Source organism: Nipponia nippon, unplaced genomic scaffold, assembly GCF_047370975.1.
Source record: "Nipponia nippon isolate SJK-2023a ecotype South Korea unplaced genomic scaffold, ASM4737097v1 scaffold_4, whole genome shotgun sequence".
Lineage (NCBI taxonomy): Eukaryota > Metazoa > Chordata > Aves > Pelecaniformes > Threskiornithidae > Nipponia > Nipponia nippon.
The window spans coordinates 13,315,808-13,331,737 of record NW_028262358.1 but is presented as its reverse complement, the minus strand read 5'-3'; the positions used below and the strand labels follow the sequence as shown (position 1 = coordinate 13,331,737).

The 15,930-nt window shown below is 40.6% G+C and overlaps 1 protein-coding gene across 16 annotated transcripts in view; it reads left to right on the top strand.

Annotated features, from left to right (window-relative positions):
* The window catches only part of MAP4K3 (mitogen-activated protein kinase kinase kinase kinase 3), an 88,040-nt gene that overhangs the window by 33,191 nt on the left and 38,919 nt on the right, over positions 1 to 15,930 (top strand). For 12 of the 16 annotated variants that reach the window (XR_015708302.1, XM_087775157.1, XM_087775151.1 and 9 more), the window contains 3 exons: positions 2,217 to 2,292; positions 3,312 to 3,370; positions 5,986 to 6,048. Coding sequence is in view for 15 of the 16 variants with exons in the window: in XM_087775157.1 (XP_087631283.1) it covers positions 2,217 to 2,292; positions 3,312 to 3,370; positions 5,986 to 6,048 (198 nt within the window). In the remaining variant the exon portion in view is untranslated. The remainder of the gene's footprint in view (positions 1 to 2,216; positions 2,293 to 3,311; positions 3,371 to 5,985; positions 6,049 to 15,930) is intronic. The other 4 variants (XM_087775161.1, XM_087775158.1, XM_087775160.1 and 1 more) reach the window with 1 other exon arrangement.

Below are 15,930 nucleotides of genomic sequence, written 5' to 3'. Positions count from 1 at the left end.
GTGGTCTTTCCTTTAATGAACCGAAGGGAATAAGAAGTGTACATGCTCCTTTTATACATGGTTGAACTTGTTCCAGTACCTGCCTGCTCACAGAGGTAGCTGGAGATGTTAATCCAAACTTAGGGATTGACCATTCCTATACTTGTGGCAATCACCTGAACGCATCCATCAAAAATAGAAAGAAGCAACCTGACACGGTACAACATTGAGCTTCAGAGGGCTGCCTAGTTTGTTTGGAGTTTTAGTTGTTGTTGGGGTGGTGGTAGTGTTTGGGTTTTGGGGTTTTGTGGTGGTGGGTTTTTTTTGTTTGGTTGGTTTGGTTTTTTGGAGGCTAGAGAGCTTTCCTGGCTATCAGTGTTCTCTGAAGGCAGTCTACTGCCCACTGTAAGGTTTGGGGATAAGATTGCTCTTGAGATCTGTACTGTGACTAAAATTGTGTCCAAATGGCATTTGTGTCGGGATGTTAACCTACGTTCCTTTGTCCCCTTGCACAGTTTAGATGTCAGCTGTTTGTACCGGTTTGTTGTCAGCGTAGGTCTTTCAAGGTGACTTGAGGACTTTGTCCTGTGGTCATGGAGAAGGAGGTGTGAGGGCAGGCTCTGCCTATTGTGCAGTACAAACATCTCTGGTAGGATGCAAGGAACTCGCACAATATCGCTGCAAAGGCAGAAATACCTCCCACCCCCACTGCAGTTGGGCTCCTGGTGCTGGCGTTACAGATGCGGATGCATCATGGGCAAGTGGGCAATGCCTCTTAACAAAAGATTATAAATAAACAACCTTTTAGCGCTTAGAGTCTTTGAAATACTGAAGTAGAAAACCAGATCAAACCTTGAAACACATCCTGAGCTACAGCAAACCGTTTTTAAAGCTCAAAAGAATGCACAATAGACAAACCAGAACTGAGGAAGGGGAGGATTGGCATAAATTACAAGAAACAAAAAGCTGCCTGTGAGATATGTGGGAGAAAATACATACCCACAATCTATAATTCTTTCCAGTTTCAAAAAAGACCAAAGTGAACATAAATGGGAGGTGAAACACTACGTACATATGTGTTGGATGCTAATATAAAGCAAGGACGTAGTGTGTGATGAAAAGGGGAGAAGGGAAATAATGCTTTCAGATAAACATTTGGGGGATAAACGGAGCTGCTGAGCTATTCGTGACTGTGATAGTACAGCAGTTAAAGTTCGCTAACTCTGTCATTGCTTCGTAGTCAAAAGTTTCCAAGTGAAGATTATAATTAGTACATATAAAGGCAAAGCTAACATACCAGCACATCAAATTTCTGACACTATTGTGTCAGATTGCTTTAATTAAAAATTGTTTTGCTGCCACATATTCAACACAGAAACATAGCGAACATGCCCTTTTCAGAGATTACTTAGGCTAACATGACGGAGAATGAACTTTTTCTTCTAAAGAGTAAGATTTTATTGCAGCGGACATACTGAGAGCACACTGTTAGGATTTACGTTGCTATTTTTAGGGCCTGTTTGTATACAGCAGTCAGCTGGTCTTGTACTCTTGTTAAGAAACCTTAAGTTATAGTTTCTAAGAGAACTTGCAGTGGTGGATGTGGAAAGAAGAGAGAAAATCCAACGGGGCAATGAAAAGAAAGCCAAGTCTTAAAGTTCATGTCACCTCATCCTGTAGAGAAGTAAATGGAAATCCAGGGAAATAATAGAAATGGAACATAAATATGAAGGTGAATTTGTAGAAATGATGGCATTGCCACACAGCACAAGAGTACCAGGAATACTCCCATCTGTTCAGCTCTGAAGACCTCAGGCTAACTTCTCATCTTTTTAAAGAAACAAACTGATGACTTTTTAGGAATCAGTTTAGGTTAGGAGCTAGGAAAATGATTGGGGTATCTAAACTGAAGGAAATGCTGCCAGTAAGTCAGATTTAGCCTTACTGCTTCTTTTGGAAACTACCAATACCAATAGCCAGCATTGTCTTTACTTGCTCAAATCCAGTGTTTTAAAAACCCTTATCTTGAAGTTGAAGACACTCTACAGATAAAATGTCTCCAAATACTAACTTTAACGTACAAAAACATACATGCAATATTTATTTTTAGCTTCCACTTGATTTCTTTCTTACTTTTTAGATATTATCCTAAAGAAACCTGCTAAAAACTAGGTACACAATACTAGGTTTCAAGTGAATATATTCTGGTATTAAAGTATTTTATTTTTCTCTTCTAGCCTCTTGAAGTGCCTCATAGAATTCATTCGACAAGTAGAAATGTGAGAGAAGAAAAGACACGCTCTGAAATAAACTGTAAGCATGTGTAATACGACAACATGAAATATCCTTTAAAAAATCATTGATATTCACCTATTTCAACTGGTACTCTAGGTATCTGACATATGTAGAAACATTTTTAGTGATATATAGGAAAATAAAAACTTACGTTGTTTCACTTATGGATATAAGTTGTAGATGACTATGCAAAAGAAATATTAGTGTAAAATATTTGAATACACCCTTTGTCAGCACTTCAGCAGATCTCACTGTTGCTTCATCTTTAATTGAAGAGGAAGCAACCTGAGTTCTTCTGACACCCGATCAGTATAGCTTCATATGCCACTCCAGCAAGGATATTCGGAGTGATGCCAGATTCTGCTGGGTAACAAAATGGCAGAGGAAGATTTTTCTTCCTTAATTTAGTATCTTCTTGTAGCTTTTGCTTCTGAATTGAAACAGTCATGTAGAAATCGGTAAAGGAGGAGGCTGATCACTGGCCATTAAAAACAGACTCCCTCCTCCAAACTGTAGTCATTCTTTTGCTTGAATTAAATCAGAGCAATATTACTTGTCTTTTCTTAAACTAAGATTGAGGGGAGGAGTGTTAAAGAGTATCTGCCAAAGAGCTGTTCTAGAAGACGGGATTAGCTCTCTCCAAACTTCATTCAAGGCTCTTTAGGCTAGTGAATCTCCCACAAGAACAGATCCAAGAGTGAATTCACACAATGGATGTGTTTCTTCTATAAATGACAGCTGTATTGCTCCTCTAAAGAGGGCACTTCACAGCCTTATTTGCTGAATGGTTTTCCTGATCCGTCTAATGAGTAGGTGGGGCAAATGGTGATTGTGCTGCCTTTGTGATAGAAGAGTACTTCTGTGCCCGTTAGTTTCTAGCAGGCGCAAGTTCGGTATGTGCATGTGTCAGAAGTTTCCGTCAGTGGGGATATGATACACTCATTAAACTGGATTTTTCTTTTTTGTTAGCCTCTGGAGCTAAATTTTGTCTAATTACAGTCCAACTTAAATTTTTGTTTTCCTTTTCTCCTCTCTAGTTGGTCAAGTGAAATTTGATCCACCCTTGAGGAAAGAGACAGAGCCACATCATGAATTTGTGAGTAACGTGCAGCATGGGCATACCTCCTTAGCACTACTAAACTCGGTAGTGATTTTTCTGACAAGTCGTAACATATTGGTCCTAAATTTTTTGGTGCCATTACACTATATGCAGCAAGACCCATTATTTGTGGGCTTTGCCAGGTGTGATGTATGTGCTAAGCAGCAGCCCTTTGTCTTGTGGGTTTCCTCTTATCCTTTATACCTCATTGCCAAGTATATAATTCCCTTTATTTATAGAGTTATTTTTTTAATTGTAGAATTACTGTCTGTACCCAAATGTTTCTCTCCCTTGTGCTTGTATTGACAACGATCGATAATTGAAATAATAAAATTGAGAGCATGGGAAAGAGGTATGATGCATTTTGAAAAATCGGATTTTTGTGGGGTTGTTATTTTCCCACACAATCAATCTTCCTGTGGCCTGGCATCACACCTGAGCCACACTGAGTCTGGCAGTTGACGTATTCTGTAAAGGTGTATCGCCAATGTTTTCTTCCTCTGGACCCACCAGTACAAGGGTGTGAGAACTCAAGAAGTGAGGGAAAAGGCATCTGTGCTGTCTCACGCACACCATTGCAGTAGCTTCCTCTCTCCTGTGGAGACTGTTGCTTTCCACGTTTGTGCACTTGGGCAGTTTCTTCACATTCCTGGATAAAATAGACACGCCTTTGCTTCCTTACTGCAGACTTCCGTGTTCTCTTTGTTTTTCTAAGGCAGGTGTTAGGTGAAAATGTTGGCTTAGTGCATAGGTGGGAGGGACACTGGCTTTGCTCTGAGTTGGTTTTGGGTAGGGTGTGTGCCCAGGAATGTACTTCCTCTTCTATAGTCTGCAAACCACACTGAGTGGGATTTCTGACGCAGATTTCCTTGTATTGCTCTGTAATTGTACTAAAGTCTCCTTCCAGGTGCCTTGTCCTTTGGTAGTGGGTCAGCTGGCTCTGAGTGTATGAGGCTGTATATAATCTTGCTCTTTCTCAGCAACTGGCTGGACAGGTAGCCTGCAGTTTCTGTTGTCTGTTCAGGATGGAGAAAAATAGCTTACCAAATCACACGTAGGACTTAGGCAATTATTTCAGATATGTTATTTAGACCTTGACATAACTGCACAACATCATTTAGGAGCTCTGGCTATACAAGTGTTTATGAAATATGGTAATGAAGTCAGTGTTTCTACCATAAAGTCATCAGTTAACTCCAAAATGATTTTTGAACTGATTCCAAGTTATCCTGGCTTTGCTTCCCTGTTGCATTGTCTGGATTATAAAGAAAATACAATTGGTAGTGTTGTATAGTTCAATTTATAATGCTTTTGTTCCTTAAGGATTTTATTTATTTATACACGCACAGAATCGTAATTGCAAAAAGATGTTAATGGAGAAGTTGAAGTTTTAAAAATATTTCTTCCATTTCTTTCTTGTTTTATCAGTCACTGACTATACAAACCAGTTAGTGGACAATTTCATGGGACAGAGGTGTTTTCATTTCAGCACCTTAGGAACCTGAGCTGCTAAACATGGGAGAGATTTTCTGCAGGGATTAAAGCACAACTTTTGAGAGCACTTTTTTAGCAGGTCTTGTCAGAAGGGAGGAATTGAGCCTTTTCCTACCTTGTGCATTAGCAATCAGGACCTTTGCACTTTGGAATCTCAGAAACTAGCTGCTCCAAGAACGGACTTGAATGATCCATATTAATTCTGCTGATAAGGAAATCTCTTACTATTGTCTATTCCTGTCAGTCTGTGTATTTGAAACCTGTCCAAAGAGCTTGCCTCATCTCCCTGTCTGTAAGGACAATCCATAACTGCTTGTTAGGACCTTTCTGAAGAGGGAAATTAACTGCCCCGCTGCTCATATCAGAATGAAGCATGCAGACCTGATCTGTCCTTTCCAGATGAAACAGAGCTATGATTTTGAAAATGATGATGTTGGGTCTAGAGACCAAAGAAAAACCATATTTTGTCGTTAGATATGGAAACAATGGACAATTTAAATTGGCATGTCAAATGCAAAGAAGAGATATAATGAAAGAATGGATGCTCTAGCAAAGAGCCTTAGCACAAAGCAGGCTGAGGAAGAAGTTTGTAACAATCTACACGCTCTGGGAGAGAAAGTCTCTTAAATGGAAACGGGAGCAAGAGATGCCTGTCTCTTCCTCCAGCAATAACAGTGTGGATCCCTTTTTTCATTAAAGCAGTTCTTCTGACCCTTTTGCTTCTGTCTCACTAAAGCATGCTTAAACTTTATGCTTATTTACTTATGGGTATGAGTGCACAAGCCAAAGGACTGGACCACTGCCGCATGATGAGTTATTGTTGGTGCTGCACTGAGATGTTGAACAGGTACATACTTGCCTCTTGCTGAGGCACTTTGTCGCTCATTACCACAGCTCAGGTGACGAACGATAATTCGTTATTTTGGTGTGATTTGGTAGTGTTTGGTAATGTGACCATACCCTTTGATGTGCTTTACCCCTATCCCCAGAACTGTCTTAACCTGGTTTGAGTTTCAACTAACAGCTTCTTTTTAGCAAGAAAATATCCCTTTATGTATACCTGGCTTTCAATCACAATGTAAATAACTTGAGTTTCTTGATCTCTATCTAATGAACAGCCTGACACTAGCGATTTTTTGGACAATTCAGAAGAAATATACTACACTGCAAGATCTAACCTGGTATTTTTCGTCTTATGCCTTTCTTTGTTGGTGTTAGTTTTGTCTTTGTTTTCCTTTTTCAAAGTTCGTGTTTTGTCCTGTTGTACTGCTGTTTTCATCTGTGTAAAAGCCATTCAATATAAGGATTAGTCTATACGTGTATTTCTGTAATGTATGAAGGAATTCTTAGTATGTGCAGTATTGAAAGTATTTAACCCATATTTGTGTTTAGTTAAATCCCTTTTATAGAAGGGGCTCAGTATTATGTACTCATTCTCATTTCTTTATTTAACTGCCTTGCAATGTATAACTTGTTAATTTTTTGGAGGGTGATTAAAAATAGAAGAGACATTCTCTTCGTGTTTTGGTCTGGTAGTTCCTTTAAATAGTCCCATGAAAGACTATAAGATTATATAAATGTAAGTCTCTGAATTCTTCAGACAGTAATTATGTTATAGAATGAATATACACTTAATACAAATAACAGAAAGTGGGGTCATGAGTGTTTTCAATGGCATTTGGCATTGTTTATAGTCTGATACGTTTTCCAAATTTTCTCTTACTGCACTGCTAAAAAATTTGGTTGTTAGCATTGCAGTGTAAAAATTACTCTAGAAAGTGAGTTTTCTTGTTTCTCTGCTCTTTAGGTGCTATGTTGTTAGAAAACTAATGTTTTTAAATCTTGGACATCTTCATATACTGTTGAAAAAAAATGAAGAAACATTCTGTACTACAAGAGCAGCATTGTTCTGCTAACTTTCTTTGATTTGTGAGGTGTTTAATATAAGTGCACTGAGGGGAAAATGGAAAACTGGGGTGTTTGGGAACGTTTTGTTTTAATTTTTATGTGATGTTTCTTGGTTTGGATTTGTTTTGGTTGTTTTTTTTGGCATCAGTTGGCTTGGTGTAACTAGAATCTGCCAATACCATAGTTACTGAGAGCCAAGACTGTCTTCCCCGTTCTTGGAAGGAACCTCCTGTATGCTTGATTATAAAAATGTTTCACAAATTGTTTTGAGATCAATATCTTAGATTTCTCTGTATGCGGTGGGAACACCTCCATCCTGTGCAATTGCTGTGGTTTTGGGAGTGTGGTTTTGGTTTTTTGATTTGGTTTGGTTTGCTTTGGTTTCGTCTTTTCAGTTTAACACTTTTTAAAATCCGTCTTTTTCAGGTTACTTTCAGTGTTGTCGCATATCTTGCTAGTCTAGTATCTGTGGGTCTGAGAAACGAATGAGAACATCTCTCCGAACTGAACTGTCCTTTCCCATCCTTCTTTTGCCCTGTGCTATTCGGTACATTCTTCAAAATGATTACTATGATAAAGCTTATAAAGTACTATTGTCACAATTGTGAGAGGGTTTTTAAGTCAATCCACAGCACTGTCTGTGTTTCACTGCTATCTTCACAACCTCCTGTGCTCATTGTGAATCAAAGAGGAGAATTCTGATTTGGTGGTAATGCTTCACCCATTTGTGAGATTTTTCCAGTAAGACCTAATCCTTCTGGAAATTAGAAGAAAGATGTAGTAGTTGGTTCATTCTTCTGTTGTGGACCAGGACATACTAATCAGACTTCCTCTCTCTCTCTCCTTCCCCCACTCCCTCCTCCTGCTCTGACAGTATTGGCTTCAGATGTGTTCAGTGAGAATACTCACTCCCAGGGCTCCTGGTGGGTCTCTGCGCTCCCCTGGGGTTTCCCCGGCTCAGGTAACCCCCCTGCACCGGAGCCAATCGCCTCTGTAAGTGACTGTTGGTGGCGGTTACGCTGCATTTGGCAGTGTTGAATGCGTTGATGATAACTTCCTTCTCCAAGTGATAGAGGAGCCAATGAGGAGAGGTGCTATGCTGGACCTTGTTCTCACCAACAAGGAGGGGCTGGTGGGAACGTGAAGCTCAAGGGCAGCCTTGGCTGCTGTGACCATGAAATGGTGGAGTTCAGGATCCTTAGGGCACCTAGGAGGGTGCGCAGCAAGCTCACTACCCTGGACTTCAGGAAGGCAGACTTTGGCCTCTTCAGGGATCTTCTTGGTAGAGTACTGTGGGATAAAGCCCTGGAGGGAAGAGGGGCCCAAGAAGGCTGGTTAATATTCAAGGATAACCTCCTCCAAGCTCAAGAACGATGCATCCCAACAAAGAGGAAGTCAGGCATAAACGCCAGGAGGCCTGCACTGATGAACAAGGAGCTCCTGGACAAACTCAAACACAAAAAGGAAGCCTGCAGAGGGTGAAAGCAAGGACAGATAGCCTGGGAGGAATACAGAGAAATAGTCCAAGCAGCCAGGGATCAGGTTAGGAAAGGTAAAGCCCTGATAGAATTAAATCTGGCCAGGAATGTCAAGGGCAACAAGAAAAGCTTCCATAGGTATGTCAGTGATAAAAGGAAGACTAGGGAAAATGTAGGCCCTCTCTGGAGGGAAACAGGAGACTTGGTTACCCAGGATATGGAGAAGGCTGAGGTACTCAATGACTTTTTTGCCTCAGCCTTCACTGGCAAGTGCTCAAGCCACACCACCCAAGTTGCAGAAGGCAAAGGCATGGACTGGGAGAATGAAGAACTGCCCACTGTAGGAGAAGATCAGGTTCCAGACCATCTAAGGAACCTGAAGGTGCAACAGTCCATGGGACCTGATGAGATGCATCTGCAGGTCCCGAGGAAACTGGCAGATGAAGTTGCTAAGCCACTACCCATTATATTTGAGAAGTCGTGGCAATCAGTTGAAGTTCCCACTGACTGGAAAAGGGGAAACATAACCCCCATTTTTAAAAAGGGAAAAAAGGAAGACCCGGGGAACTACAGGCCAGTCAGCCTCATCTCTGTGCCTGGCAAGATCATGGAGCAGATCCTCCTGGAAACTATGCTAAGGCACATGGAAAATAAGGAGGTGATTGGTGACAGCCAGCATAGCTTCACTAAGGGCAAATCATGCATGACAGATTTTGTGGCCTTCTATGACAGAGTTACAGCATTGGTGGATAAGGGAAGAGCAACTGACGTCATCTACGTGGACTTGTGCAAAGCATTTGACACTGTCCCGCATGACATCCTTGTCTCTAAATTGGAGAGGCATAGATTTGATGGATGGACCACTTGGTGGATAAGGAATTGGCTGGATGGTCGCACTCAGAGTTGCGGTCAATGGCTCGATGTCCAAGTGGAGACCAGTAACAAGTGGCGTTCCTCAGGAGTTGGTATTGGGACCGATGTTTAACATCTTTGTCGGCAACACAGGCAATGGTATTGAGTGCACCCTCAGCAGGTTTGCAGATGACACCAAGCTGTGTGGTGTGGTTGACGCTGGAGGGTAGGGATGCCATCCAGAGGGACCTTGACAGGCTAGAGAGGTGGGCCCGTGTGAACCTCGTGAGGGTCAACAAGGCCAAGTGCAAGGTCCTGCACATGGGTTGGGGCAATCCCAAGCACAAACACAGGCTGGGCGGAGAATGGATTGAGAGCAGCCCTGCTGAGAAGGACTTGGGGGTGTTGGTTGATGAGAAACTCTATGTGACCCGGCAATGTGTGCTTGCAGCCCAGAAAGCCAACTGTATCCTCGGCTGCATCAAAAGAAGCGTGGCCAGCAAGTCGAGGGAGGTGATTCTCCCCCTCTACTGTGCTCTGGTGAGACCCCACCTGGAGTAGTGCGTTCAGTGTAGGGGCCCCCAACATGAGGACATGGACCTGTTGGAGTGGGTCCAGAGGAGGGCCACGAAGATGATCAGAGGGCTGGAGCGCCTATCCTATGAGGACAAGATGAGAGAGTTGGGGATGTTCAGGAGAAGATAAGGCTACAGGGAGACCTTATAGCAGCCTTCCAGTACCTGAAGGGGGACTACAAGAAAGCTGGAAAGGGACTTTTTACAAGGGCACATAGTGACAGGACAATGGCTTTAAACTGAAAGAGGGTGGGTTTAGAATAGATACAAGGAAGAAATTCTTCACTGTGAGTGTGGGTGAGGCACTGGAACAGGTTGCCCAGAGAAGTTACAGCGTTGGTGGATGCCCTGTCCCTGGAAGTGTTCAAGGCCAGGTTGGATGGGTCTCTGAGCAACCTGGTCTAGTGGAAGGTGTCCCTGCGCATGGTAGGGGGGTTGGAACTAGAAGATCTTTAAGGTCCCTTGCAACCCAAACCATTCTATGATTCTATATGTGGATTTTGCAAACATCATCAAGAGGAAAAGATTATACTTTTTCACAAGCATAATATATCACCCACTACTGTTGGGCTTTTTCCCATGCTGTTCTACTGGTTTTGTAAAATACCTTATAAGCAACAACTCTTTTGCAGAGCTATGTGTTTCTAAGATGCTACAAAAAATTGTCAAAAATAGAGGCATATTTTGGGCAGCATGAGTCATAAAAGGTATACAGTCAAGGTTGAAAGCAAATTTGGCAAGTGAGTGAGAGTATTTTTACCTATCACCTAGCATTTTGCACAGTTGAATGGATCATATGGCAGCTTATGCAGTCACCATGCACATTACCTTTTAAAAATTTGACACCTATGATGTGGTTACCTTTAAAAGTCACTCCTCTCCTTTTCCTCTTCCCTCTCCCTCTGCCTCTGTGCTCCTGAAACAGCTACCTGGATCTGCCAGAAGAATGAAGAAGTTCAGTACAGGTCTTGTTTGCAGGGAAAATTCAATGTCCAAACCCCAGTATCTCTTTATGCAAATGGCAAACAGACAAGGACGAGATAGTACTTCTCTTTGATCTTCTTCAAATATACCCCTTTGATTCATATCTAAATAAATAACAATATTTTGCTGTAGGTACAAGGCTCTTCTCTTTTTCAGGATAGATCTCTTTTACTTTTTCTGCAACTAGATAACAAGTTTCTCAGGAGTCTGCTTAAGTACCTTCCATCATTTGAGGTTTTCTTGCACATGCTCCTTCCTGTTATTTCAAGTTCCTCATTTTCCTATTCTGGTCATTTGTGCTGTGTTTTGGCAGCTGTTTTCTGATAGTCTCCTTTGCCTCAGGAGCAGCAGAGGTATGCTGGACTAAAAAAAAAAAAAAAAGTCTTATGCACACATTAGATTTTACATAAGCTAGACCTCAAACGAATGCTTCTTCCCTATTTTTCACTGTCTTTCTGTGTACTTTAAAAGCAGTTGTTTGGATACAGACTCAAATAAGTGGGAGAGCTGAGCCTTGCATTTGCAGTGATCTCAGTAAATGGTTTAAATCAAAGTAATTTTCTCTAAAAATATGTACACCTTTGTTCTAGAACAATTTTTAAGTTCTATGCCATTGATCCTGAGAGAAGCACCTGAAGATCCAATGGCTAACTAAATGTATGACTGTTCATCTTGTATTGTGACAGTCTCGGGAGCCTACATGAGTTGGCACAGTAGGACCAAATTTCTGTCAGTTGAAATGCTTTTGCTATAATTAAGCATATGTTCAGAAGTAGTCTCAAGTATATGACATCCTGAGGAAAACCGTGCCACTTCTTTCAGGTTGTTTTGTCAACCAGATCAGTTCCCCTTTCGGGTTCCCTGTGTGGCATTGCAAATGGCTGTGTCAGTGTGGTGGAGGGAGGTGCATGGGGTAGAGAGAAGCCAGGAGTAAGGGCTGTTAACTGCATCCACCTCTCAGAGGTGACGTGTTGTACTTACGAGTGGTGGGGTCTGTCAAGGGGAATATGCACAAGAATTTGGCTTCTGGTCGCAGAAGCCCCATTTCTGAGAAACCTTACTGCTGTTCTGATTCAAAACAAAGGGTCATGTTGAACAAATAAAAATATTTTCATTCAGGTTATGCTGATCTGCAATGAAATATTGTGGCAAAAAAATCTTTCTTCCCTTTCATAGTGAGCTGAAAAATAATTCCAGTTCATATATGGTAGACTGAGCCGTATACTTTGTTAAGTTATAAATACCATCAGAGAATCCCCCAAAGAAGATGAGGTGGGAAGGAACCCCTGGAGATCTTTAGCCTACTCCTGCTTAAAACAGGTGCAGCTTCCAAGCTAGATCTGGAGATTACTTTGGGCTTGTCCAGTTGAAGTTTGAATCCATTTCAGGGTGGAGACAACTGAGCATCTCTAGGCCCTGTCCCAGGGCTGCACTGCTCCCATGAAGAGGAGTTGGTTCCTTTTATGGCCAAAGTTTGCAGTGCTGGCATTTGTGCCTGTTGCCTCTTGTCCTTTCACTGTGCATCTGAGAAGCTCTTGTCTTCTCTATAACGCCCTGTGGGATAGCTGAAGACAGCAGTTATTTTATCCAGGCTACAAAAGCTCTGTCCTTTCAGCCTTTCCTATTGTGTCATTTGCTTTATCACTTGAACAATCTTAGCGGTCTTCTGCTGGCTTCCCTCCAGTCTGTCAACATCTTTGTCCTGGGAAGCCCAGAACTGGACACCACATGCAGATGTGGCCTTCCAAGTGCCAAATAGAGGGGGTAATGCCCTCTGGCTTCACTATGGTTGGCCACCTATATCACAAGTGCATGCTGCTGATGCGTAGTCCCCTTCTTGTCTGCTGGGACCTCCAAACCCTTTTCTGCCTAGTTGCCCCTCTCACCCCCAGCCAGCTTGTCCTCAGCCTCTTCTTGTGTGTGTGGTTGGTCTGTCCTAGCTGCAGGATTTTTCATTTGGCTATGTTAAACCCCTTGGGCTTTCGTTGCCTACTCCTCCAGCTTGTTGAGGTTCCTCTGACTAGCAGCCCATTCTTTTTGTTAGATGTTAGAGAGTGGTCTCATAATAATGTTGGCCAGGTACCTCAGCACCTTGGATGCATTCCACTTGGTCCTAGTCTGCATCATACTAACGGATTTGTAACACTATAGCTAGTGATTCTTTTTTTTTTCCTTTGTATTGGGGGAAAAACTAAATGTTTCTGCATTGGACTTTATTTAATTTAGCCTGGAGTATTCAACACACAGTGAAAAGTGTTGAATTCTACCGTTTTAGAAGGTGACAGAGGAGTTGAACAGAAGTTGGATTTGATATCTCAGGTTCCAACCTACAGTTGTTTTCAGTTGTTACAAACTTAGCATTCATTTTAGAATTTTTTAGCAAGTAATTCAGTAAGAGGTTTGCAGTTACCATGCAATCTGCACTGTTGCATTTACCAGATACATTTGGTCCTATTTAAATAATTTGGTCATGGTTGGTTTTTGTTTTGTTTTGGCTGATAAATATACTCTGGGTTTAATAATTTGTAATAGTTTTTGGTAACACTTAATATTAGGAATGCAGTGTTTCAGCATAGCTATTCTGTGTTAGTTAATTATTTGTGGCAGAAAGCCTAAAATATTGGTAGGAAAAGATTGAATTAGAGATCAACATAGGTAATAGATAACTGCCCAGAAGCCTTTTTCTTTGGTTTAAGTAATTTTTCTCCTCACTACACATGCATACATATGTTTTTCCTTTGTTACCAGCCATGAAGACTCCTATCCTACTTATTTGCAATATGTTTGTAGAGTTATGTTAGCTATCAACACCGAATTTCAGAGAGAGTCTTCGTGCTTTGTTCAGCTCTAGGTAATGAAATGATGAGTGGTCCTTGTGATCAGAAGAAAATAAGTGGAAATGGGGGGGGAAATGCCTAAGGGTTTGGGATGTGGCTTTTGCTCTTTCTTTTCCTTCCCTGTAGGTTTTGGGTATTTTCTGCCTTGGCAAAAGTAATTGAGAAAATGAGATGTTCAGTTTTATTGCTAGGAGGCAGTTTAAAAATGCGGTGTACAATTGCCTGTTGCATCGAGGCCTTACCGTAGCTAGTTGGGGTAGTGATGTTCCATTATATGGGTATGAAATAGCACTGTTTGTGTCAAGTGGATATTCGTAGACAAAATGTATAGAGAACTGAAATACAAGGGGAGAGGGGAACAGTGGTTGTGTAGCAGTAGTGCACGGTAAAACCTCAGTCAGTCACCAGGGAAGAATTATATTTAGCATGTTTAAAAAAATACATGTGTAAGTTGCTATTCCTGATGTGTTAAGCTATCCAAATAAATTCAAGAATGCACTTTTTAAGGAAATAAAGGCATTAAAAGTATAGCATATGCTTTAGGTAATATTAGGCTCTTTTTAAAATTAGCATCCTCTTTTATGAAGCAATGTGATAGGAATTGCTTAATCATGTTACTGAGAGATGTGTGTGTGCCGCCTTGGAGATGTTAGTAGTCCAACAGTGATTTGTATTCTTCGAAATTCAGAGTTACTTCCCCAGCATTTTGTGGATTTAAAGTCTTAATTTTGTCACTTCAAATGATCTTGTTTCTCACTAGATTTCAGGAACAGCAAATGTAGGAAGTAACTGTGAATTGCTGGTTCACTGTATACATTCAGTTTTGTTTTTTGAAGGACTGAACACCTAAAAATAGATTTCCAGTACAGCTCAGCCCTACAGAACAAATTAGGAACATAAGACTGTCAAAGTTACAGTAACAACGAATTCATCGTGAAATTATGTAGAAAATAAGTAGCAGTTTTTGAAATTTAAACTGCAGAAGATATTGTATATTTGATCATTCCTGGGGAATTTGTTTCGTAGCATAACCTTACCACCAAATTTGTCTTTGCTTTGAGGAAATCTTTATACTGTTTTTAGTCATTGATTACTTTGCACACGTGATTTATCTGAAGGTACAATTTGCCTTTTTACATGACTTCTTCATTTAATATTACCCAGGCTGTTGAGACGAACTGGTAATTATTCCCTTTATTACCTTTTTTTCCAAAGTAATCATTGCCAGCAAATAGCACTCTGTCTTGTACACAGTTGTGTTGGTTCAGGAATGGGTCATTGGTAACCTGAGGCTGAATGCAGAATAATCTGGGGTTGCATTTTTTGATTTAACACCAAGGTTATTGACCTCTTCTCATTCCTGCTGGCTGTAGATCTCGAGATTCTCTTGGAGAATATCTGTCTAGTCACTCAGATTTATTCTGTGTGAATGTTGTCTGATCTAAAAAGAATTTTAATTAACTAATTGGCATTGTATGCTAAATGAAAATGTTAATGTAGATTCATAAAGTTGTTGGGTTACTTTAGGGATGCAGTAGAGGTAACAGCTTTTATTAAGCCATTGTTGCATCATTTAGTAATTAATGCTAATCTGTTCTTCCCAGTGGGAATCCATAACTGATAAGATTTTTGTTTTGTTGAAAAATACCTTTATGTTTGGCTTTTAAAAAAAACCTAGTTATACTAGTTTTCCTGATAAAGTATAAGAGCTCACTGGAGGCTTTGAAGGATACATGCAGTATTTACCAGTGTTTTTGTATCAAATGTATCGTTAGAAGGTCCATAAAATGATAACTTCTGGATATATTTGGAATAGAGGGTACAAGAAAAAAATGTGTTCCACTTTTAAAAAGCTCTCTAGCTCTCAGTATTTATCTGTCAAGAGTGAGTGCAAAAGAAGGAATTTCCCTAGCAATGGATTACTTCACCCCACATTTGGAGTGAAAACCAGCAATATTTAAAGGGCTTAGAAGAACACCAACAAGCTAGTTAAGGCAAAAAATTTACATATCAGAATCATAGTTAAATAAATGCTAATAGGCAGCACAATAGTAAACTGAATCAAAACAAAGCTTTTGTCTTTTTAAAGCGTTTAAACATAAGTAATTCTGGCAGATGTCATTTTTCATAAAGAAAATTCCAGTAAGGCTTAGAAAGTCTGGTGACAGATGAAGGCTACTTATGTTTTATGGGGGTTTGCTTATTTTCTGTTATTAATTTTCCTGTCATTTCTGTACAATATATATAGCCCTACATTGCACACTGTGTAAATTAAAATGGACAGATGTTTTGGCTCTGCCCAGCATAAGATATTCCTTTCCCACTTTTGATTAATGTGATTTTGCAACATGTAGAGAAAACCCTTGTCACTTCAAGGTGAAAATCTCAGATTTCATTATACTGATCTGGCATTATTTTTCTCAACAGCT